The 26,074-nt window shown below is 34.8% G+C and overlaps 1 protein-coding gene across 1 annotated transcript in view; it reads right to left on the reverse strand.

Annotated features, from left to right (window-relative positions):
* The window catches only part of MALRD1 (MAM and LDL receptor class A domain containing 1), a gene marked incomplete at its 5' end in the record, with an annotated part of 241,799 nt that overhangs the window by 65,831 nt on the left and 149,894 nt on the right, over positions 1–26,074 (reverse strand). The window contains 5 exons of the mRNA XM_027887586.1: positions 127–328; positions 7,224–7,381; positions 10,065–10,226; positions 13,602–13,730; positions 23,270–23,450. Coding sequence (XP_027743387.1) covers positions 127–328; positions 7,224–7,381; positions 10,065–10,226; positions 13,602–13,730; positions 23,270–23,450 — 832 coding nt within the window. The remainder of the gene's footprint in view (positions 1–126; positions 329–7,223; positions 7,382–10,064; positions 10,227–13,601; positions 13,731–23,269; positions 23,451–26,074) is intronic.

Below are 26,074 nucleotides of genomic sequence, written 5' to 3' on the forward strand. Positions count from 1 at the left end.
AGTAATTTCAAAAGGAAAATATTTCAGTTTTTGTAACTGTGATACACACTGAAATATGAAATGCCACAATTTTTCTTTCCCTCTGAAAAGACAACACATATTAGATATATTTGTGTAATAGCATACCTCCATCAATGCATTCTGGGGTGAAAGAAATATCATCTAGAGCAAATTCTGTGGGTTCACTCCACCCCACTTCAGCTTCGAAGGCAACTCTGAAAGGGCTGTTACTGGAGAGGAGTACACTTGCATACATCCATTTGTTTTCTTCGTTTCTGCTAGAAGACCACATAAGAATATCCATTCCATGTTCTTCAACTGTGTATACCTGTTGATGACACAACCCAAGAGATGCAATGGATTCATCATTAAGCAACAGGAGTGCAGGGAGTGAGAGTAACACAGCCCAGCAGTGCAGCTCCTGCCTGGGTAGTACTTAGATATGGTTCAAATCCACATCCTGTTGGTGATAACCAGATGTTGCTGAATAATTTTGCTAATGCTTGTTCAACTTGAAATAAAAAGCTGCTACAAAAAGAAAATCAAAAGAACTGCTAACACAATCACTAACATGTAAACCTATAGACAGTGTCAGCCTGACTTATAGAAGTTAATGAGTGAAGACTTAACCCCAAATTCATCTAAAAATTGAAGAAAAGACTGAGAAGGATCTTGAGCTATCCTTTCATCTCTAAAAGGTGACCTCCTTATAGTTGATAGACTGAATGAAGATTTTAGAAATAAAAATAAAAGGTTTAGCAACTAGGGATTTAAGGCTGTTATCTTGTACAAGCAATTTATAATAAAATGTTTCAGACAGTCACAGAAAATTATTGCCAGCATATTTAGCAAAGCCCTAAATAAAAATAAATAATATAATCAAATAGTGAAAGCAATAAGTAAGACAAAGAATGAAGTCACAATTATCCAAGAACTGGTGAATTTATACCAAGCACATGAAACTGAAGAATACAGAGGTAATTGCTCTTCCCACTCAGATGTTCAAAATCCTTATACAATCTAAACCAGGTCAAAATAATGAAAAAGAACTGGAGTAAGGAAAATAAGCATACTCTAACCATTCCAGATGATAATTATTTCTTTAAGAGAGTGAATATTTTAATCCTTATCCTCTCCTCATCACTTTCAACAACATACTTCTCTTAAGCCTTCAAACTAATTTTCCAGTGACCCAAAGGTTCATGTTGCCAATTGAATGTCCCAGTTCAATGATGGAATAGAAAACCTGAGGCCCAAGAAAGTTATTAACTTAAACCCATACTAATGATCTGTATAACTAAATAACTTTGAATCTCCCAGTCAACCTAGTAGGATAAATAAGCTAAAAACCCAAATGGCACCATGATCCACATACTTTGTAGAACTTGGTATATTGATTAAAATATCTCTGATGCCTGGTGCTCCTGCAAGTTATATTTCATTTTTTAGAGCAGGTGAGCATCAAGAATACTGATATACAATAATCCAAGTCAGGACCTAATTTAGTCAAGCCTGATGTTTGGTTACAGGACTGCGTAACAGCAATATCTTGTACTCTCTCCCTAAAAGCATGCATATTGCAGAGCTAGAAGGACAGGTGTCAAGAAGAAATAGCTGATTCAACCCGTAAAATAAAATTAAAATTAAGAACTACTTGTAACAGTTTTTCAGGGTCTAAGGCCTTAATAAGTTGAAACCCTTGATTAGAATAACTCTACATGTGAGTTTAGGATGAAGTTACAGCACCTGTGTGTGTCTCTAGAACCGGTCACTATTCTATCAATCATGAAAGACAACAATCTTGACAATCTAGAATTTTACAGCACATAACAATGTTAGTGTGGTTTTAGCTATTACTGTATCATTCAATATTAATTTCTGCTAAAAAATGAGATAATATCACTTTCAATAGATCTCATTGTTAAGTCTCACAGCTGCACAAATACATGGTAGGAAAGTGGGAAGAATCAAAAACAATTGAAGACAATACTGGAATCTCTCTTACAGGACAGTTAAAGATTATTCCATTGTTTAAAACCTTTTTTTTTTTTTTCCCCACTTCTTTTGGTCAGGTTGGTAGGAGAAGTTTATCATACTAAAAATTTCAAGACACAATACTTGCTTGAACAGTTCTATCTATGTACAGAGAAATTGCAACATGTGCATACAAAGCCTGGTCTCAGATGGAGAATGGAATCATTCTGTGTACATACAGATCAATCCCATAGCTCAAACTTAGCACAAACCATAAATCAGTCAGGAAACCTGCCGTATGTTTACTGGTCAATGTATTTGGAATGGCAGAAAGTCCAACTGGGTCTCAAGTGTGACATTTTCATGGTATTAGCTTCTGTTCACATAGATGCAAAGTAGTTTTATATCCTTGTCTTTCTTTCCCTTGAGATTTAATTTATATTTACCAAAGAGTAAGGATGTGCAGATATGTAATTACTATAGATTAGTTTATATGTATGTGGCTCTGTGATCAGTTATATTTGACTAAAGTTTAAACCTGGTGTAAGGTTTCTCATTACAATCACACAGGTAATCTGAGGAAACTGATAGCATTTAGTGGAAATCACTAAACTGTTTGGTTGGAAATCTCAATTGAGCTGCCAGTTCTGCTCCGTTTGTCATCCCACTACTGACCAAAGTACTTCTGAATACTTTTACTTCAGTTCTGTAAGTCTTTATCTATCCATAACTATGCCAGGAACTGATATGTGTTCCTAAATGTCTTCTAAAAAATCTGGATGAATTTTTAGAAGAATAATACATATTTGAAAATGCATGCTAAATCAAATGGAATTAAAGGAGAGTTCAGAAAAACGGGAAGCCCAAGGATGCACTACCTTTAGGTGGATACAGATCTTATTCTCTCAGAGGCTGTGATGAGTGAAAGTGAAGAAATAACTATAAAATATAATACTATATTCTTTCCTGGGACTATCTCTGTCACTGAGAGTTTGAAGCATCTTCTGGGTCAGGAAGTACATTAAGTGTATACCAGATTTTTTCTGGCCTGTGTAAAAATATACAGTACATGAAAGGAAGAGCAAATTCTCATGGATAAGATCTCCCTAGAGCCTTGGAAAGGTATAGCTGTGTGGTGCTTAATACCTCCAGGGACTACACCACTTCCCTGCACAGCATTTGGGTACAAGCTAGCCTGATAGTGGAAACAATTTCAGATATGAAAGAGTATATATGAATCTCACTCTATGGTATGTAATGAAAAAAAAAGAAAAACAAACAAACAAAAACCCACAGCAAAACAAACAATCAAAAAAACCAACCAAACAAGTTGCAGTGAAGTCCCATTGAACAACTCTGCATCTGTCAGTCTGGTAAGACTGTGCTCCAGCCTAATACTGATCCAGCTGATCTGCAGAGAACAACATTCTTTAGAAAATTCCATTACCCTGCCTTAAAATCATGACTTAGTTCCAATTCTGCACAAAATGTCCTGTGTATCAGAAACTTCCGAATTCTTCTTTCAGCTTCTATTTCATTCTGGGAGTGGTGAAAATGCACGCACTTTTGAAGGTCATGAAATACGAACTGCTATTTTCTACTTAGTCATCAGCAGTTACAGTCAGTTCAGGTGGCTATCCTGTACCCCTATCCTGACTTTTCAAGATAATTATCTTCCTGATCTTGCCTGAATTGAGCAGTTGGCATGCTGGATGGTGCTGTGTTCCACCTAAACTGCCTAATAACTAAGAAGCCAGTGCCTAATAAGAGATATATTCTCCTGTTGTTTGCAACACATAGTCTTTAATTGCCAGCCAAGGAAGCAGGAAAATCTTGAGAAAGACAACCTGTATTTTCACTTCATTAAGCACCAGAGGCTTGAATCAGCTGAGAGAACTTTCCACTGACTCCCATGAATAATGATACTATGTTTTCTGCTTTACATCCTTAAGATCATCCCTTTGAACTCCTCATGTTTCTTGGCAGCCATCATTGCACATTTTCCTTGGACTGAACCTATACCAGAGACAGACTGAAACTGTTTCTCAAAAGCCCAAAAATCAGATTATAAAATTGTATCACATTTCACTCTCACAATAGAGAAGCACTTAAAGAAAATTACTTGCCTCTTTTCTCTTTATATCTCTAAACTTTTGTTTGAGGGGTAACAACAAATTTTGTCTAAACATTAATTTGAAAAAATAACAAATTCAGGTTTTTTTAGTAGAATTAACCTGACCTATAATAAAATCTATTATACCTCAATTTTGTTAGTATCAACAAATACCCAAGCAGAAAAATGATATATCAGTTACACTTTCACATAGGGAATTAATTTTGGTTTTAATTCTCAACCATACAAAAAACTCCTGAAGTAAATGCGCAAAGAAAGAATGTTAAAGCATAATAAAAGCTGAAAGTTTTCAGTCTAACTGATAGATGATCAATATGATCCCCACTGGAAAAAAAAAGATGTGAAAAAACTGTTAATTTCTTGCTGAAACTGCTCTCCTGCATCATTAAATGCCACTAAATAGTCATAATATGTAAAGAGAAATGTGGGGCTTTTTTTTAAAATTTACTTTTTCATCATAATGCAGAAAAGTTTGTTTGTACTAAGACCTATTCTTGTTCAGAGCATATTAATTGATATATTAGACCAGCTATGTATTTCTGCTGAATAACTCCCCTCTCAAAGGCTGTCACCACATACCTCTAAGAAAAGCTAGTGGTTTTGTACTTAATCATTACAAAGCAATTTCTTCTCCTGGTGGCAAATAGTTGACTGAAGCATTAGTATTCAGATCTCTTTCAAATAGCATCCATTCTACGTTAATTCAAAAGTTGCTGTAAACATTGTATCTTTTTTAATAATAATAATAATAATAATAATAATAATAATAATAATAATAATAGCCTAAGCTTTTGGTTTCCCTATGAACAAATCACAGAGTTTATGACAACAGAATTGTGCAATTAAAATGTACACTATGAATACAGAAAAGAAGCACTTCTAGTTCCTTTTTCTTTTTCCTCAGTGACTAGTTGGTTTTTTTGGGTAAAAATAGGATTGTTCCTGTAACTTTACATTATTTTGTGTAGTTCTACTGCATCTACTTCCTATATCAATATAGTCTTCCTTTTTATCTTTCTTTTTTAAGGATTTCCTGTATGTCGTTTTAATCACACACCTCAGCACGTCCTATCTACAGTCCTTTTTTTTTTTTTTTTAGTTCAGACTTGACCAAGGAGCTGTCTTTTAGATAAGAGCTATAACATCAGCTTTTGTACTGATGTTATTATATTCTAACACATTATTCAGACTTCCTATTACAGTTTGACTTCTTTCACCTCCTGTGCAAACTGAAAAAAAAAAATCTTCACAGAGCTCTTGCTTTAGAAGTTTTGGGCTGTTGACTTTATGGCTTTTTTTTTCTTTGTTCTTTTTGGGCTTTTTTTTTTTTTTTCACTTGAATGGTTACAGGTAATTTATATTCTTGATTTAATACCAGCAAGGTTGATGCTGAAATAGATTATTAGTTTGATAGAAAAGAGCAAAATGTCTATATGGGTAAATTGAGCCTGTGACAGGATGATATTCCTTACTCATTGCTTCAGTGTATTGTAAATACTGTTACATGTTTCTATATAAAGAGTGCATAAGTAGGGAACTTTATTTTTATGTGGAAGTAAGATAATTCTTTATGGATCTCTTTATGAAATTGAAGACAATGAGAGGTAATTAAACTAATTTGTTTAAAATTAAAAAGAAAAAAAATTAAAAAGCAGACGCTGTGTGACCTTCTGTATATTAAATCACACCTAGGCCCCACACACCTACTTATTCAGAAACTCTAAGTGTTCTGTGATGCTTGGAAACCTCCAGAAGCTCCTTCAAAAAGTCTCGCCATCAATCTTGCACACTGTAATGTCCAAGATACTTGAACAAATAGATAATTATAGATAAATTCATAGTATTTAACTATCAACAGATTAAAAAAAAAATTGTTAGTTTTTTACTGCAGCTTATATCAACTTCATGCCATACAGTGGGTTATTTTTTTTTTGTTACTATTATCTGTTTACAGTAATACTCAGAGGATTCATAAACTAAGTACTAGAGGTAAAATTGAGATGCAAATCCCATCCTGAAAAAAAATACTAAAAAAAAAAAAAAAAAAGGTGCAAGTTAATTCTTTGTCTGGTTATAAGGAGAAGTCTTCTCATGGTGGATGGTTGATCAGTGACAGAGGTTGCCCATGGAGTTTGAACAGTCTCCACTTACGTCTATTTTCAAAACTGGGCAAATTCCTGAGCGACCAGGCATGATCTTGTAGCTGACCCTTCTTGGAGCAGAAAGTTCGACTGGAGACCTCCTGAGGTTCTTTCAGCCTAATTGAACTACAACCCCATGGATTGTGCTATGATTATCTTTTCCAGTGAAGAAAAGAGTGGTACAAACTTCCTGACTTAATTTGAGGCCCAAGACCACAAAGATATTCTTGTTCACCTTTAAGATAGACTGTCTTAGTTCAGAAGTTTAATAGGCTATGCACATTATTCTATTATGTCACAAATTAAAAAACTAACATAACCTGTATTTTCAAAATCTAGCAAACCACCACAGGAGTCTTGCTCAGACCACTTAACAAGTAACTGTGCAACATATTTATTGTGAGTCCCATGACATGAAATGAGTTTTTTGCCAGGGGTTCTCATCACTGCTTGGACTGTTCCTGGAGTACTTAACAACCAAAGAGGTACCCATTAAGGATGCTTGGGGAACATCAAGATGATATTTTCATGAAAGTTTGAGCTAAAATTGTTAATACAGTTAAATACCTTATTTACAGTTGTTTTAATAAAACACCCTTTACATATGATTACATTAATATTTTTAAAACTTTTATTTTAAACCACTAAACACTGGAAACCACTTCTATTTTATGTAAAAGAGTGAATTGTGGAGGGAACTGTGCTGATATTGGATAGATTTAAGTATGGAAGTCAAATGTGCAATGTTAATTCTTACATATGTAGCAAAAGGATTTCAAATGCAACTAAAATTGAAGTAGAACTGTCACTTGATCTTGTCAACAAAAATTTTGTGTATAGGTGCAACTGCAGTGAAGTTGTGATGAAGTATTTTTAACATGAATTCCTAAGATTTTGCTAATTCTAGACATAAAAATGGAAATACTACTAAAGCAAATATTATTATTATGTAGCAGAAGTGCTTTTTCTCTTACCTTTAGGACTCCTGCTTGCCTAGAAGCAAACATCCAGAACCAGAACCGAACCCTACAGACCCCAAGACTAGCTGGGAAGAATTTGGTGGTAGTTATCCTTGCTCTGTTTCCTTCCTTCTGGGCAGATGAGTTTACATACAAAAACCTCTGTCCTTTACCTTAATAAAAAGATAAAAAACATTTGGAGCTTTTCAATAATATTTTTTGCTTCAGATTATAAGCATTTTTACACACACAGATGGTAGCTTTTTTTGTAATCTATTTTTACCATTTACACATATACCATACCTTAGTTGTATGGAGATCTTCCAAGTTAGTGCTTTACATATTTCATAAAATAATAGAATAGTTTGGCTTGGAAGGACCCTTAAAAATAATCTAGTTCCAACCCCCATGTCATGGGCAGCAATGCCACCCACTAGAGCAGGTTGCTCAAAGCCCCGGCCAACCTGCCCTTGAACACTTCCAGGGATGGAGCATCCACCGCTTCTCTTGGCAACTTTTTCCAGTGTCTTATCACCTTCTGAGTAAAGAATTTCTTCCTAATTTATAATCTAAATCTCTCCTCTTTGGTATAAAACTGTTCCCCTTTGTCCTAGATGTTCCTTGTGCTAGATAGAATCATAAGATAATCTGACTTGGAAAAAACCCACAAGGATCACCAAAGTCCAACCGCTGGTCCTGAGCAGGACACCCCAAGAGTCACACCATGTGCCTGAGAGCATTGACCAAATGCTTCTTGAACTCTGTCAGGCTTGGTGCTGTGACAACTTTCCTGGGGAACCTGTTCCAGTGCTCAGTCCTCCTGTGGGTAACGAACCTTTTCCTAATATCCAGCCTAAACCTCCCCTGACACAGCTTCACACCATTCCCTTGGGTCTTCTCAGCGGTCACCAGACAGAGGACATGAGGCAATACAAGACACATTGAAACCAGTATGAAATTCCTCCACACCAACTTGTGCCAATGTACCTAATACGTAACAGATACAATATCACAGACTTATTTATATTGCTATAATGGCATATATGCTTGGTACACTGAATTTATATGCTTAGAGCTAGAGAAAATTAATTTGGACAAGAAGAAATTGAATTTGGGTCAGTAACGGGCTGCTAGATATTTTTAGACAGTACAGGCCATCAATATCTAAGCTGTTGGCAATTCTGACAAGAGATTTCTCTATACCCAATGTAAATGTTTCTTGCCTGGGTAATTTACAAGTAAATTTACAAGTAAAATTTACAAGTAATTTACAAGTAAAATTACAAGTCTGGGTAATTTTACAAACTTGTTTAATTTGGTTTTCCTTTTGCTTCACTTTTTATTAACTTTGTTTTTCTTAGAATTGCTGGATAATTTCACAGAAACAAAGAACTAATTAAATGACAGAAACTGAAATAGAAAATCACACCAAATCTTGAAAAGCCAAGGGTTAGCTGTTGTTTTGTCATCACATTGCATTAAAGGAACATCAAGAAAGAAGGTCAAACTACTTATTTGCAAGGAACAGCTTGCCTGGGACAGCTGTTTCTACTTCTGTATGTTTGTCCTGTTCCTTTCCAAGAGGAATGAACTTGCACATTTACAGCCTATAATAGCAACACAAACTAATGTGGACCTCTGCAAAAGCTGTGATTTATGGTAGATAAGCAGTTCCCTCATGATCAGGTGACCAGTTCCTGCAGCAGATTCAGAATCCTCTAAAGGAAAAGGGAGAATAAATGGGTAGAACAGAAATGGTTACAGCCATTACAGCCACAATAAGACATCTCTGTTGATTTTGAAAACATAAAACACACAAAAAAAAGTCAAGACCTGGAGATCATGCTGCTCACAAATCTAAAATAAAAACAGTAGAGATTGTGATACTTCTAGATTGAACACTAATGATACTTTGCTAAATAGATATAAATAAAGATAGGGTTTCTAACTATAAGGCTTCTGGAAAGATAGCTAAGTACTTCTTAAATAGAGATTGGTATATTTGTGATGGAAATTAACATCCCATCCAGATATATTATATAATGTAGAGAATATATTATTTAATATTTATGTAAATACAATGTATAATTATTGCTGAGCTGTCTACATAACACAGATTACTGTAATTTCCTATAGATACATTTAGTTCTCCTGAAAATCAATAGGCAATCTGGTATTATATATAGCAAGTCTATCAGCAGCATCTTGGGAAACACTTCAGTATTGAGATTTCTGGCAAGCCAATGCCAGGGATGTAAGTTAAAGTAGAGTAGAAACCTTAAGCATTCCATGCACATCCACACTCTTTGCTCCTCAGCCATTCTCTAAGGACCTACATATAATTGCATATTTTTCTAGAACTCATTAGGATGATACTAAACTCCAGGAAAAGTAGATTGTTTAAAATATTGATAAGAAGAGTATTATATAGTTACTGATACTTTCAGAAAATTATTCTTTTAATATCAGAAGCTGACATTGTATAGATAAAATTTATTATTGAAATAGAATAGAATTATTTCAGTTGGAAGAGGCCTATAATGATCATCTAGTCCAACTGCCTGATCAATTCAGTGCTGATCAAAATAAAACATTATTAAGGGCATTGTCCAAATGCTTGTTAAACACTGTCAGGCCTGGGGCACCACCTACCTCCCGGGAGCCTGTTCCAGTGTTTGATCTCCCTATTGGTAAGGAACTGCTCCTGAACCTTTTCTCTTGCAGCTTTGAACCATTCTGATGCATCAGCTGATCACACTGAGATTTGCTGTTACCTTGGCAGGTGGTTGGTTGTGGTTTTTTTAATTTGACGAATATTTAATTTTCCCAAAAGTGATGTAGTGCACATGGCAATACCTGGTGTGTGGTCAGTATGAGGACCCATTTGTCCCTTGACAGCAGTGTTGCTAATATTCCAGTCAAAATCATCATTAGGGTCTTGTGTTAATCCACATGCACTTGTCCATTCTTGGTCTTGTATTTCAAAGTTACAGCTTCCAGGAATACTTGTGTAGTAACCTGCAAATACAGCAAGAAATAAATTATCACCCCAGCTCTCTGTAAAGATGCTATAATGAACATACTGTACATGATAATGAAAAGGATTCTGTATAACTAATGCTACATTTCCCTGCATTCCATTACATTATTTTATTACAGATAAATGCCCATGTAACTCTTGAGGACAAACTGAAAACTTCACCAAATTTAATTCTTGTCCAAGGTGAATGGACAGAATGATTTCCAGTCAATTAGCTAGCAAAACTGGACTGCACTTCCACAGTGGCATTTTTCATAAAGATATGTGGCTCATCCTTGTGAATGTTATGCCTGAAGGCAGTTTTATGATGAAGGAGATGTTCTGGTGATTAGGACACTGACTAAATTCAGGAGATGAGAACGCTCAGTGGGATTTTGTCAGTGTATACAGCCACTTGATGTGATGGTTTAAAGAAGATAAAGCCAGACACTTCTCAGTGGTGCCCAGTGTCAGGACAAGAGGCAATGGGTAAAAAAATACAGGAAGCACTTTTTAAGGTTAAGGAAAAAAACCTTTTTTAACTGTAAGGCTGGTCAAACCCACAAGTTGCCCAAAGAAGTTGTGGAGTCTCCATTTTTGGAGATATTCAAACCCTCACTGATAAAGCCCTGTGCAACTTATTGCAATGAACTCTGTTTCAAGCAGGGGATTGAACTAGATGGTCTCCAGAAGTGCCTTCCCACCTCAACCCTTCTGTGCTTTTGTTAGTACTATTCAAATGTACTGAACATCTGCACTGGCACTGCATTACAAGCATCATGGAAGCCTAATAAAGCCTAATTCCAACAACAAAAACCCTCACATGCAGGTAGGGCAAAGAAGGGAACTCATTAATTTAAAAAAAAAAAAAGAGAGTTTTCTTGTATGTCGCAAACAAGATCAAAGTCCACATTAATTTAGAAATGATGCTAGTCAGAATACCTGACTTCAGGATTTTTACCCTAATATATTAACAGTGCTTTCAGAAGGCAATTATTAGTAAATATTTGTGAACAGTGTTTACTGGTTTGATAATCATGTGACATATCTGTTCCTCCTGGGTCCTTTATATTTTATGACTGAGCATAGCCTATTTAGAAGTAAACAAGAAGATTGTTCCATTTATTGGAACAGTTATTGTTATTTCAATGACTCAAGCACACCTCTAGGTTGGTCATCAACACTGAGGCTTCCTATTAATGAAATCTATGTGTATAATTGACTACAATTCATGAAAATTGAAACTCCTTTCATGTGTGCTTTTTTTACCCTGTTACTTTCACCAGGTTACTGAAAGAGAATGAAAACTTTGCAAGATTGCCTGACTGGACTGAATGAAGCATAGAGTAAGCAATTTCCATGACTTTATTTAAAAGAAAAAAGTTCACCAGCCTGCATGGATGCAGTTCATTTCATCCAGGTAGTGTTGTAAATCCTCTACAGAGGAATTGCTGCTGAGAAGATTATGGTCCATTTACTTCTCTGGAGTTACACTGGTATAAAACTATTGCAGAATGTGAAATAAGCTCAGATCGTGACCTCAGTGCAAAGGATAAAACCCAAGACAAATGTGGCCATAACCATTTGTGATGGGACAGGTTAGACTGGGAAGGGCTTTCTTCGTGCCTTTTCTGCTCTCTTTTTTGATTAAGTGGCTCCTGTTGCCTTTTCATTAAAAAATGAGGTTCTCATATCTAAAAGGCATTATAAACATCAACGTTGTTTATACCCATCTATAAGATATATACTCAAGGGGAAGTTGTATTTATCTAAATATAAGGCATTATTTGTTGAAACTAAGATATAGCAGATAGGGAAATAGTATATCCGAGGCTTATCTGAATATTCTAAATTTCAGATTACAGTATCTCTGTGTTACTGATATTTTGACACTTCTGCAGACACAACAAGGCTAAAGCCTGATAAAAATATTTTGAGGCATTTGCAACATTTCCATCTATAATAAAATAACATTTCGCTTTACTTATTTAAAGTGGGTATCAGTAATTTTTTTTTCTTCCCTTGAAAAAGCTTTTCCTCAGTATAACAAGGACTGAGTTGCTTTGCTGTCATTTAAGATCATTTATGGCCTGAAATATTTCCATCTAATCTGACCAAGAAGAGAGAATTGATGCTATCACAGTCCTTCCAGAAAACAAAGAACAACACTCTCCCCCAGTGAAGTTACTATATCCTATAACAATATTTAGGGAATAATCAAGTACCTCCATAGTTTTTTAAAATATCTTTACCAAGTAGTTCCTTTTGGACACAATTCATATTTACTGTGTGTCTGTTAGGTCTGAAAGATTTTATAAGGGTGAGTTTTCAGAATACTTTGCTGCATTTACTTTGCCTAACTCCTGAAAAAATTAATATCATATGCAACAAATCAGATTAGCTGTTTAAAACCTATCTTTTCTGGGAATCTACTTTTGAAAAGTATTTTAAAGTTATGATTCAATGTAGATCCATTTCCACCATTGTAATTCACAAAATTCTCTGCAACATGAAGCACTACAGGAGGTAGAAACCAGAAACAGTGACACCAACTTCAGTATATGTACTTCAGAACTGTTATTTACTTTTATGAAAGGCAAAACTCCAAGATAAATCTCCTATAGGGACATCTTAGCTTGTATCCCAGTAAGTGTAAGTCTGTAAGTCTGCTGCCTGGATAAAACAATATAATTTTCATTACCCAACAAAGGGACATTGTTTTTGTAATCCTGTCCAGTCACAGCATAGAGCAACTCTATGCAAGTGAGGTCTTTGATTTTCAAGGGATCACCAAGTATTGGTTGATTTCAATGAAGTGATTTTACTTCCATACAAGATGAACATCGAATTAATTTGTGTAATGCGTTTACTTTATCTATCAAGGTTACTTTTGATTATATCTGCATTATCGCAGAATTTGGCCCTCCAGCTAATTAACAATTAGATTGATTACTGAACTGTATTTATGGACTACTAAATCTTCCTCCTCCAAGTGCCTGGTCCAGACAGTAACTGTAACTAAACAAAGTCATGGAGCAGAAACAAGGGCATAATATTTTACTGTTTCTGAATTTCAAGCCTGAATTGGAAAGCCCATGAATTTGATCCAGATTTTAAAATTGAGTTGTGTCCCTCCATCTCAATCAGTTGTAGCAAAGAATGCCTACAGACAAATCTTGTCTCAGTATTCACTAGGACTTCAGAAAATATAAACAGACTGGACTTTTTCCAGCTGTTCCGTAACGAAGACATTGCAACCTGCTTGTAATCACCTTCTGAGCAAATCATCTGCGTAAATTCACCTAAGCTACGCGACAGGTTTTAAAGCTATAATTTTAATTGGAGATTACATTAACACACAAAGAGATACTTACTGCAGTCAGCTTCATCAGATAGGTCTTCACAGTCTGGCTTATAGTCACAGACGAACTGAGACTCTATGCAATTCTGATTCCCACACACAAAATCAGTGAAGGCAGGGCATTCCCTGGGATTCTCTCCAACTGAAACCAACAGGACATTTAAATCAATACTGTAATTAAATCAAAAATTTTTTTTAAAGATATGTTTTGTCATATCATGACAAAACTCAATATCATGAGTTTAGGGTTGTGTCTGCTTCCAACAGATGTTATTTCATCTCTCTCTTTTAATGTTGCATTATACATATCTAGACCACTGTATTGGCCTTGCCCAAAGCTTCAAGGATATTTTGCCTGTATGAAAATTCAGTTCAGCATCAACATAACTGTTTTCCTAGTATATTGTGGATGTTCCATAAAAAAGGGTTGTGTGAGCTGTTGAAAAGTAGACAGGCTAAAGACTTTTTTCTGCTCATTTTTTAGTTTGATGTTATTTTTTAATGCATTTTAACTTATTTTTTAACTGATTTTAAACTTTTGTAACTTATTCAAATTATTTTTTAGTTGCTCTGTGTGCATAATTTCAAGTAGTGCTAATTGAAACAGTTCTGATAATTCCAAATGCAACATTTCAAATGCTCTCCTGTTAACCTTAGACTGCTTTTCAGTCTAGAGCTTCATGTTGTGCAAAAAGACATTTAGAAAAATTTATTTTTACTCCATTGTAATGTGTCATTTTTTCCTTCAAACATGACTAAAATATAAAACATTGTTAAACACAGTCTGACCAGAACACCATGATATTTACATTCATGCAGGCCCATATTTCCAGAGGAAAAGTGATTGGTTCAGAATTTTAGTCTCAAATAGTGGTACTTACTGAATTTTATGGACTGAGGAAGTTCATTTTCATTGAAGCAAAATAGAAAAAGGGAACTAAACTTTTGGTTTAGTTTCAACATGTAGACAAGGTAATATTGAGTACCAATATAATATGAAAATGTAATCCAAATATTTAAAATAGTTCAAAACAAACAAAAAACCAAACAAAAGCAGTGTTAATGTTGGTTACTTGCAGGAACTTAAAATTAAAATTTTCAGCTTTAAAATACAAAGGTCTCTGTGCATTGATACAAATAATCTATTTCCAAATTGGTATCTTAATTTTTAATTTTACATTCTGACATAATTGTTCCAGATCCTTGGTTTAGCACTAAACTGAACAATCAAAATTTGCTCAGCTCTACACATAATTTTACATTATGAAAAATATCCTTACAGATATGGAGTAGTTGTCTCTGAGCATTGCATGAGGGCTTAGAGCTGCAAAAATTGGTGGTAGAGAGTGGGGGCTGTTTGGGTTTGGTTTTTTTTAATGAGAACTGAAGCTCCAATGAAATTTATTAATTTACTGCACTCTTTTGCATTTCTTGGGAAAGTTACTTTTGCTTTCATTATGCTTTGCTCTTTCTCCTCCCATTAGTCAGCTGTGGGATCTGAAGACTATGTGGATATGCAGCAGGTCAAAAGACCTCAATTCGTTCCTCTCTCATGAAAAAAACAACATAGGCAACCAAAACCACCCCAGTAAACCAAAATAAAATACAGAATATAAACCACGAACACATAGAAGAGTTTAATAGCTTATAACTGAGATTTAGATCAGCATGGCCAGTCTCTTCACAAACGAAGAACTGGGGAAGGTCTTTACACCTTCCAGCCTGCGCATTGGATTTTTTAGGTGAGACACAGTGTGCGCAGAACTGAGCGCAGAAGTAAGTAGATTAACAAGAATCAGTGGGGCAATTAAATAATTTATTTTCTCCTAAATAACTGGTCACAGCAGATATCCTTGTAAATAAGTTTTTTTCCAGTACAGTGAATACTTGAGTATTAGATTCTTGTAAATTTTTTAAAAAATTAAAACCATTATTATTATGGCATAGAAAAATGATAATGGGTTATTGCACCCATTCCTTCGGTTTTCCCTTGGAACTGCAGCATTTCCCAAAAGCCAGGACACCACTAGAAACTACCACAAGACATATTTTAGATGAAGTAGTAACTAATGACTGCATGATGGCAAATTCCTGTGCCAAAAGAAATGGCAGCACTTGAAAAGGAAAAAGCATGCACAGGATATCACTTTTCAATTAACTACAATTTTGTATTGATGCAGCAGAGCCGTATAATCTTCTAAGTAGTTTTTAAAAGACCAGTAGGACTGGCTTGGCTTCTGGATCACTAAATCCTACCAAAATAAGCATGTTAATGATGGCTGCCATACAACTTGCACTTACACACACTCACTTTCCTTTCTGCATATTTTGTTCATGATAATGTAATTCTCAAAATACCAGCAAAGATAAAATCTCCTCTAGTAAGAATACCTCTGTGTGTTTGTATATACATAGAAAGCAAGCAAGATAAGGATGCACATCATGCATACCACAAATAAATTGTAACTCTATTGTCAATACAGCGCAAGTTATATTTTTTTATCCATCTCTGGTATATGTTATCTATGGAAGACTAAGCCACATAATACTCACAGAATTTAAAGATATGACAAAATTCATTTGCAGATAGCTGATAAATACAACTCTATCAACCCAGACACTTTTTTTCAAGTACCAAGAAGAGACTGATTATGAACAAACTCACAAAAACAGTCTTCTTTCCTTTAACTTTGGTACTAGATGACAGCAATAGGTCAGTGACTGTTTCTCTGACTCTCACAGTACAGAAGCTTACTTTTAGCAGTGCATTGTAAGATGTAAATATTCTTGTAACTACCATTATATCTAAAATAACAGAAAGAACGAGGCAGGTCAAATATCAGTCCCAGAAGCTATAGATTTTGATTATCCAAAGCAAAATGCAAAGCAAAATTAAGTTTCATAGATAGCAGTAAATTTCATAGATTGAGTGTTAGGCTGACACTGAATGTTGTCCTATTTAAAATATTTATCATGAAAGAAGTGATTTATCACACAGCAAAAGGAAGAGATGCTCATACTATGTTGTACTACAACACTACAGACAAAGGTTGTCAAAGGTTGTGTTTGGCCAGTGCTTTGTTCTTTTGAAAGGCATAGTGTGAATCCCAAATTATTATGGTTGTTAAAGGCTGCAGTGAACAAGACCTTGAGCTGTTTTGGAAAGCAGTGTGTAACTCAAGGGCAAGTACACTGAGCTACTGTTTACCGAGTCTCATCTTTCCTCTGCAAGAGAAGCACAGGTACTTCCTTAATAGTACACCACCACCATGTCAGGAGTATGAAATGAAACATGTAATGTATAGTCAATGGAAGTGAGTATTTTTTTCCCCATGGCTTGTCTTTTTTAGAAGTTTAAGTCCTTTCTGAGTAGGAATATTTTCCAATTACAGTTTGAAATTCACCTCTTTCTATTATTTGTTTTTTAAATTGTCATGTATATTGGGAGTACTTAAGTCACTTCCCTCTTTCACAATGCTAGAGAGAGATAGCTTTATCTCTTTGGAGTCTGCAAGTGGTAAAAGAGAAGGGAGGAGAAGGGTAAAATATCAAGTGATGCTTTTGCAGAAAATTCTATTTCTTAGTAATTTTAAACATTTTCCAGCAGATAAAAATATCTCCTGAAGCAATTTGACATGAGGTCTCTACTCCTTGGTCCTTTTTCCCCTCTCTGTCTCTTCTTTATCTTAATTCTAGTGTAGAGCTACATTGAACCTCAGGAAGTTCAGCTTCAAAGATTATTTTTAGAGCTTTTCAGTGATATTTACCCTACAAAATGACTGTCAAGCTGTTGTTTCCACTGTGACATGGAATAAATCCAAACCACTCAATAAAAGCACTTTCTCTCCAGTTATCATGAATTTCTTAGCAGCATCTCATATGACTATTTTATTTTTTTCATACATGGACTTGTTTGGAAGTGGTCAACAGGGGTCGTTGAGTCAGACCAAAGGAGCACAGCACACGGTGTAGGCTGCAATTATCTGCAGAAAGGAGACACTTTCTCAGCTGAATGCTCTCCCTGGCTCTGCAGAATCATCATCAGATGTGAAACTCATCTTGGGTGTCATCTTGCATGAAGCACATGATGGGTTACAGAAGACAATGATTGTGAGTTAAAAAAAAGATTTAAAGTCCGTCCACCTCTACCACGTATATTTTACTAGTCATAAAAAGTCTTCTCTTGTGGCCTATTTGAAATATGTGGACTTATGAAATCTATATCAGATATGAAGAGTAAGCAATATGTGAAGTAAATGTCAAAATTAAGATACTTTAAATTTATACTGGAAATTGCAGCCACATGCTAGCAAATAAAGTGTCTTTGGAGTCAGCAACTTTTCTTCAAAATTTTCCCATGAGATAAACAGAAGCTTAAAAAGCCACTGATGTTTCTTCATGAAAGATGAGGTAGAAGTTATAACTTGTTTCTTTCTCTTATTCAAAATATGTGGCAAATGACCTCGTATTTCTCTATTAACAATCTGAGAGTGGCAAAAAGAAGAAAAGATGGTGAAGAAATTTTTGATTAAGCTCATACACTTTTTACATAATCTCAAGCAGAAAAAGTAACCCTAGAGTGTTACAGGTGTGTAAATGACTTCTGTACAGTGCAATAAAAACTAGAGAATTCTGATTTTCAAGCTGCTGAGATATTTCTTTTTTTTTCAATTTTTTAATCTTTTCAAAGGAGATTATCAAATGCAAATCATTCCCTGAATCCAGACTATACAATATTTGCCTCTTCAGTAAAAATGAATTTATATTTTTCATGCATTTTCTGAAAGTCTTGATATTCAGTGCTGCTTAAGCACTTGTGCATAACATGACTTGTACAGGACCTCATGTCTTCTTCCCCCAGTGTAACTGTGGCAGCCCTGGCAAGCTGAGTTGAGGGAGCCTGCATTTCCTCCAAATCTCTCCTGAGAACACTGACTCCCCCACTGAGTCCTTCGTACAAGGGCATTCAGGATGTCCTCTGGAAGAGAGCAGTGGCTGATTTTCACATTGCCAAAAGGGAGATTATTTCTTGTCTAGAACTGAATTGCACATATCTGTATCCACTGTTACATGTAATGAGATCAGAGTTCAGTAAAATTTTCCCTCAAACTATAAAGTACATTGATGTTGATCTATGTTGATCTATCTATCTAACACAAATTAAGTTAAAGCTACCCAAAATTCTAGACTTCTTAAAATGATCTTTCTTTCTCTGTAATGGATATTCAGTATGGATCAGCAATTTTTAAACTGACAGCTCGCAATGAAATTGAAGAATAACTTCCCTCTAAAGACAAAATTCAAATATTAGAATAACAATTAAGAATTTTACCATTGATTTCAGCACATTTACTTAGAATTTTTAACCAGGTGATGTGATTCCAGTGCCACACATTAAAATACCCTGATACTGACAAAAACAAGTGAAAGACATCCTGAATCATTAAAACATTTTGAAGGGAAAAAAAGAGAAAACTTCAAAAAAACTGGGTAACTGGACATGCATTCTATCTGAACACAAATCTATATCTTTCTCTGTCTGAATTCCCTTACCTCTGACTTCAGGTCTAGGTTTGTGCTGAATATTTCTGTCATAAGAGTTTGAACTTTCCTCAAGTGTCTGAGCAGAAGGAACTAAACTCTCCACTAAATGTAAAGCTTTGCATGATACATAGTTGAGGATTCAAAGAAAACACTGGCTTGCTTTAAAAATAAAAAAGCTGGCCTACACACACAAACACTGGGATGTTTTAGTTGTTGTATCTCTGCTCTGCAAAGCTAGGATGGAATTCTAATGAGAAAGGATTTCTCTTTTGAGACTTTCAAAGCTTCTTGTTTATGAGGGCATGGAAGTAAAGTTGTTCAAAGGCTTTCAGTACCTTCACCTGTGGTCTTTGCCATAAACAGTAGGTGAGGAGGAATACAAGTATATGAGGAGAAAGGGAAAGAAAAATTTTACTGCCAAGCAAAGCAAGCTTTATTATATTTTAAACAAAATTTCTTTTCCGCTGAACCCTAATTTTTAAAAACAAATAGTGAAAATATTTTTTATGTTTGGTTGAGAATCCTCATATCACATGAGCTGTGTAAATCACAGCTAAGTGAAGAGCAGAGAGTTAATCCACCTCCATGCAGATACTCTAATGTTGTATACAGCTTATTTCTATAACACACTGTATGGAAGCAAGCTGAAGGAAAATACATGTACAATAAAATAAGTATTTAGATTTATTAAATGCTGCTATAATCATTGAATATTGCTATACCTCAGAAAATAGATGTGATATGTCCATGTTAAGAATCTCACTTGAGCTACCTCTCTCTTCCCTTTTTACTGTCTTGAGTACATAATTTCTGCAAAGAGGCAATTATTTTATTGTTTTGACACTGTAAACCATGTTCCAGGAATACCATTCAACGGCTTCCAAAAGGACAGTATGTGAGGAGGAGGCTATCCCAAAATATTTGAAAGCTCCAGAATTGCTCTAACATTCATTTCCTACACTATAATCCATCTGCTGGGAAGCAGCTAAATATTCCTTTTTTTCCCCATGCAATTTAAGGCTTTCTGATTTCAGTTCCATTCTGTTTATTTAAAACCTGCCATTAAAGTTTTAATTATTTTCAGTTATCTTCTATGTTTTTCTGTGCATCATCTCTTCCCCTGTTTATGTAATTAACTTGTCCAGGACATCCATAATATTGTATAAGATCTTACTTTAGCATTATAAATTCCAGTGGAAAATACAAATGTGGATTCTGTTACCCTAGAGGGCCCTGGCCATGTGTCTAGCTCAGTAATTCTACACCTAAAAATGCAGTTCATGGGTAAGTGCTGTAAATCAAGTCATTTTGTTGATAAGAAGCCCCTGACCCCTGTCTGGTTTGTATGCTACTCCTCTTCTTGAGTTTGCAACAGTAAGTCTGTGTTTGCTGTCTTTTAGGGTTTTTTTTGTAATAGACACAATAAAACTGTTCACCCTGTGCTGTAAAAAACCTGCAATCTATACACGACATGCTTTTTCTATCCTGAGTGCCCCAGGCTTGGCTCAGATGGGAAATGTTATTTTTGAGAAACTGGCAAAATATATTTTGCTTGTTTGTTCTACAAAGGTAAAGAATCAATAACAACAAGAATGAGAAAGGTCAGACCAGGCTCCTTTATGTCATCATGCCAACAGTAAGGTCAGCATACCAAAACTCTCAAGAAAATTAGGTAAACAGGTCTCAACTTGTGGAGTAGAAGGCAAAAAATCATATACAGGGCCAATGTGAAAGGCAGTAAAGGCAATGAAATTATTCCCTTCTGACTTTAGTTTGAGCCTAAATATCATCATACAGGCAGGAGAACCTGGGGGTAGTGGTGGGGTTGGGTGTGGGTTTGTTTTTCAGATTTTGTTTGTTCGTTTTGTTCTTTGACAGACATGCATTTGCACAGATGCACATAGATACAGTTAAAAAGCAAACATACAACAGGCCTCTGATCCTGCTGATAAGCAAAGGCATAAGCATAAACACATTCCCACCAGATACATACACCTAAATTTTAATGTTAAGCTTGCTGTACCTAGCATAGACTACCAGAGATGCTACAAGTGAACGATTCCTGATTGTGTAAAGACTGCAGCTTATTAGACTTCAAAAACAACGACCATGCAAGTGACAGCTCTGTAAAGGATTAGCATCTTGGGTCTCCAACTTTCTCAAATCAATCTCAAAAAAATTTATCTACCATATTGAGCTTCAACAGCACATTTCAAACTTTTATGAAAAAAACCTCCTCTGAATCCTACACCTTCATAAACAATAATTTTCCTGTACACAGGAATATTACTATGCTGAAGCTGTAAGTAAGTGAAAGTAGTGGGAGCACATTGTGCAACTACTTTCCCAAAAGAGCTTCTTGTTGAAGCAGTGCTGTAAAACAAATAGTTGCTATAAAGTGATAAACCAGGTTACTTTCTGAACTGTTTCACTGCAAAGGTATTTTAATGCAACACTGGTTATAAAACACTGTTAACATTCAGATTTGAAGGGCCATAGACTAAAAGCAATGTAAATTTCAGCAGTCTTAACATTTTAAGAGATTTAAGACCCTTTATATGACAGCTTTCCAAATCCCTGTTAAAACAATTTACTTTCTTGAAATGACAACTTTGTGGAATATTTCCAGTTGTGTTTATATAATGTCCTTTTTCAGGTTGTATGGAATTAAGAGTAAGAAGAAATATTTTTATGTCATATGAAGATATGTTGATACCATCTTTATGAACTTTACAAGGATATTACTTCTTTCTTAAAAAAAAGAAACCTCGGGATTTTAAATTTGCTGAGTATGTCACGAATCTGACTGTGAAATGAAGTGTCTAAATTGCTGTAGCCCCAAAATGGGACAGAATCCCAGAAATGTAGTTTAAATTAGACCCCACTGGTATGAATTAATACATGTGAACACAGATGGAAGCAAATTGCAAGAGAGATCAGCATCAACTTTTTTATTCAAGATGATAGAGGGATATTGACCTACCATATCCTACCAGGTATCCTTACCTATCTACCTTTGTTCTTCGGAGAACAATCACATGCACAGCAATGAGGGCAATGAAATATTTATAAAAAGCACAAGAGCGTCGACAATGCTCATATGTTTGGAAGAGCTTTTAAAAGTACATCTGCCTTACAGTTTTATTAAAGTTCAGTTCTGAAGAAAGTCCCAAGTTGTATCCAGTTTCCATTATTTGATTTATACAACAGAACAATTTCTGAATGCAAAATCTTCATTTTTTTCAGATGAATCTATGTTGAAAGGTACTCTCCAGAAGTTCACTTTTCATACTCAGTTGATAATGGGCATCCAGTCTATCGCAGAAGATTAAAGCTTGCCCAAACAACTTCCCCGAAACTCCTACAGTGTTATGTGGCATTAGTAATGATCACCTCACTCAAAAAAGCCACTTATAGTGTATCAGTTTCCTACCAGATAGAAAGACCACTTTCTTTCTTGACAGAGGTCAAGATCCACTCAGTATTTATCTTTGTTTGTTTGTTTGTTTGATTGATTTGTTGTTATTGTTGTTTGTTGGGGTTTTGTTTGTTTTCATTTTTATTTTGGGAGGGAGTTTGGATTTTTTACTTGTTTTGGTTTGTTGTTTTGTTTTAATAAAGGCAAACGCTGTTCTTATTTTAGCCCATGTCCACAAAAACATGAATTAAATAGAGAGAGTATCCTGTGAGGAAGTCAAAGGTTTTCTTTATTTTGCTAGCCTTTAACACTTCTACTGAACTGGGAAACAGAATATTGACAGTGATTCATTTGTACTCTCCACTCATTTTTATGGCAAGAGCCTTTATGATAAAATGCACAGACCACAGGTTACACATGATATGATCTAATATAATTTATATTAAATTATTATATACAACAGCAGAGACTCAATAACCTACCAATGAATTAAAGAAGGAAACTTCTTACACAAAATGAAATAAATTAAGGAAACAAAAACTTAACCATTTCTTGGCTTTTTCTGCCATAATTTAGTGAACACTGCACTAGCACAAGATTTTCTGTATGAGCAGAAAAAGTTATTTAAATTAGGGGTGGGAACAAATTAATTTAAAAACAAACAAGAACATCCTACATCTCATGTAAAATCTCTCTAGAAACGTCTGTCTTGTACTTACCTGTGGTGCAGTCGTTGAACTCTATGTCATCTATTGCTGCTCCTCCTCCTAAGTCTCTGGTACGAATGCCTTCAAAGATAACTTCAAAATTCCTCAGCTTCCCCAAGTGTAACTCAACTTTGTTCCACTCATAGCCGTGACTTCCTGATTCACTCCATATTTTCACAATGCCATCATTAGTCTGAAATTTGAATAAAACATATATAGTAAGATACACGTAAGTATGGATTATCAAATACAATTCTTTTTGGGAAAACAAAGTCAAACAGAAAGAAGATTGGGAGACACTCATTCAGTTTTGTCAACAATTGGTAAACAGATGTTTTGCTAGGGTAATAGGAAAGGTACTGAAATGAGATGATTGCTGTACAAATAACATAACCATCAATAGTAGTCAGAGTCTCAGTAGAGAAATTACTTTGTGTATGATTGAACTGCAAAACAATCTATTTTGGTAGAGTTGTATTTAACTTTATATAATACTGTTCTTTGTTTTTAGAATATATTACTGTACTCAAGGCTACTCTACCATTTTAAAATTAGTGTATTTAAGGTAGAATCTTTAAAAAGTTGTGACAATGATGCTATAAGGGAGAAAAAACAAAAAGAAGATGATAAACTTAGTACAGTTTATTTGAAAGTAAATAAGAGCATTCTGCCTTTCAAGTATGCTAGTATATTTTCAAGCTTTTCTTTAAACATCCTCTCACATTACCTAATTGGCAAGTCAGCAGCAAACAACATGCTTCATTTTTTATAGTAATATTAGAATGCAGACAAACCAATTTCACTTGCTATGAAGGGATTACACATATATATGACAACATCAAAAGTAAATATTTGTAAGAGTTCTGTATATGTCGAAATTTGTTTTTCTTTATGACTGTGTGAATAATCATCCAAACTGTAAATAAGAAAATTTTTTTCTACTCTTATCAAAAGCCAGTAGCACTCCAGCTAGGGTTAAGAAAGGACTGTGTGATGCATCCAACAGCTAAGTACAATGCATAACAAAGGCTCTAAGACAATAGTACATGAACAAGCAAAATCTAGGGAAAATAGAGACAGCAATAAAATAGGCAAAGAGGAAAATTAATTACATTTCTTTATCCATGGTGAAACTGTTAGATCAGATTTATGTTAATAAGATTATATTATGCATATTTATGATGAGAAAATGAATCTTGGTGCTTTATGTATTGTGTTCTGAATAAGAAAGTTCAGGCAGGCATGCACAAAAAATAATATAATATTAGTTGTTTTTGAATCAGGGAACTCATAGAATTGTTGATATCTTTTAGAAGGAAGTCCTCAGACCTACTAAAGCATGGAGACACTTGAAATATGTCTTGGCAAGGGTGTTCTGGAATATCATAATTAACTGTAAAACAATTTTTGAAAACAATGACAACTTTAAAATATTAAGTAGAAAAGAAACAACACAGGGAAGAGTTCCCATAACTGCATATGGCATGCGTATTTAACTATGTAAAACCATAGATATCCAGGTGAACAACAATTTCTGCACATAACTAATGATGCTAGACTAGTGGTAATAGCACCCCTTTATAAGTCATGATGTCTGAGCACTACAAGTACCAGGGGAGAGTTTAGGCATTGCTTCTTCAGTTACGTCTCCAAGTTTAAAGCCAATGACACAGTCCAATAAAGTGAAAATAATATAACAGGATCTTACTGGTGCTTTGCACCACTATTTCCAGAGTTGATGACAAGTGCTTCATTTTCTCAATGTACTTCTCCCAGTGAGACCCCTGATTCTATGTGCCATCACACCAGAGGTCCATTTTGTTAATAGAATCATAGTATCATAGATTATTTCAAGTTGAAAGGGACCCATTACAATCATCAAATCCAAATCCTTGCTTCTTGCAGAACTACCTAAAACGACACCATGACTAGGAACATTGTCCAGATACTCCTTGCATTTAGACAGGCTTTCTGCTGTGACCACTCCCCCATTGAAGAAGCCCCTTTTGAGCCTGTAATCAATGCAATTAAGGGGGAGAGGAATCAGAACAAGCATAAGACCTTTTCTAAAACTTCTGTGAACATGTCAAAGCAGAAGCACAGCTTAGAAGACTCTGTATTAACACTGTTCTCAGAGTAGATACAGTAATTGAAGTTGATTTTAACAGTGGTAAAACAATGTGGCAAATCTATTTTAATGTTACTCCTATTATTATTGTCCATCAAATATGTATTCAACAATTTAATTTAGTTACTCCAGTAACTCAGCAATATATATACCATTGATTCTTATATTTTTTAATAACTTCCAAAAGAATATTACTTATTATTGAGGTAATTTGTTTAGTGTGCAAACATCTTCCACCTGTTCATGACATGAATAAAACGGATGGTTATGATGAGTTACATTTGGTCTTAAGGTCTCCAACACAGAATATAAACCCCAAACTTAGTAAAGAAGCACTTTTAAACATTTAATCCATTTGTTGTATCCAGAGCCTCTTCTGTCTGCACTTGAGAATTTTTTTGAATATTAATAATATTAAAAAATAACATTGATGTTAAATTACTGATCAATTTTACAAAAGTAGCTCAGTGCTGTGTACTAGTGGTGAATTTAGGAAACTTAAAATGAAATGTATAATAACAATAATACTAAATGATAAGGGACTTCCTTTACATTCATACATTTAAAGAAGATAGAAAAATTCAGAACTTGTATCTTTCCAAATATTAAGCCCAAATCTATAAAAAAATTACCTGTATTTAAGTTTGGACAAATGGAAGTCAGTGGAGCTTTTTAAAATATAGAGATAT

Source organism: Empidonax traillii, unplaced genomic scaffold (assembly GCF_003031625.1).
Source record: "Empidonax traillii isolate 1590-97213 ecotype Southwest subspecies unplaced genomic scaffold, ASM303162v1 scaffold217:size1918799, whole genome shotgun sequence".
Classification (NCBI taxonomy): domain Eukaryota; kingdom Metazoa; phylum Chordata; class Aves; order Passeriformes; family Tyrannidae; genus Empidonax; species Empidonax traillii.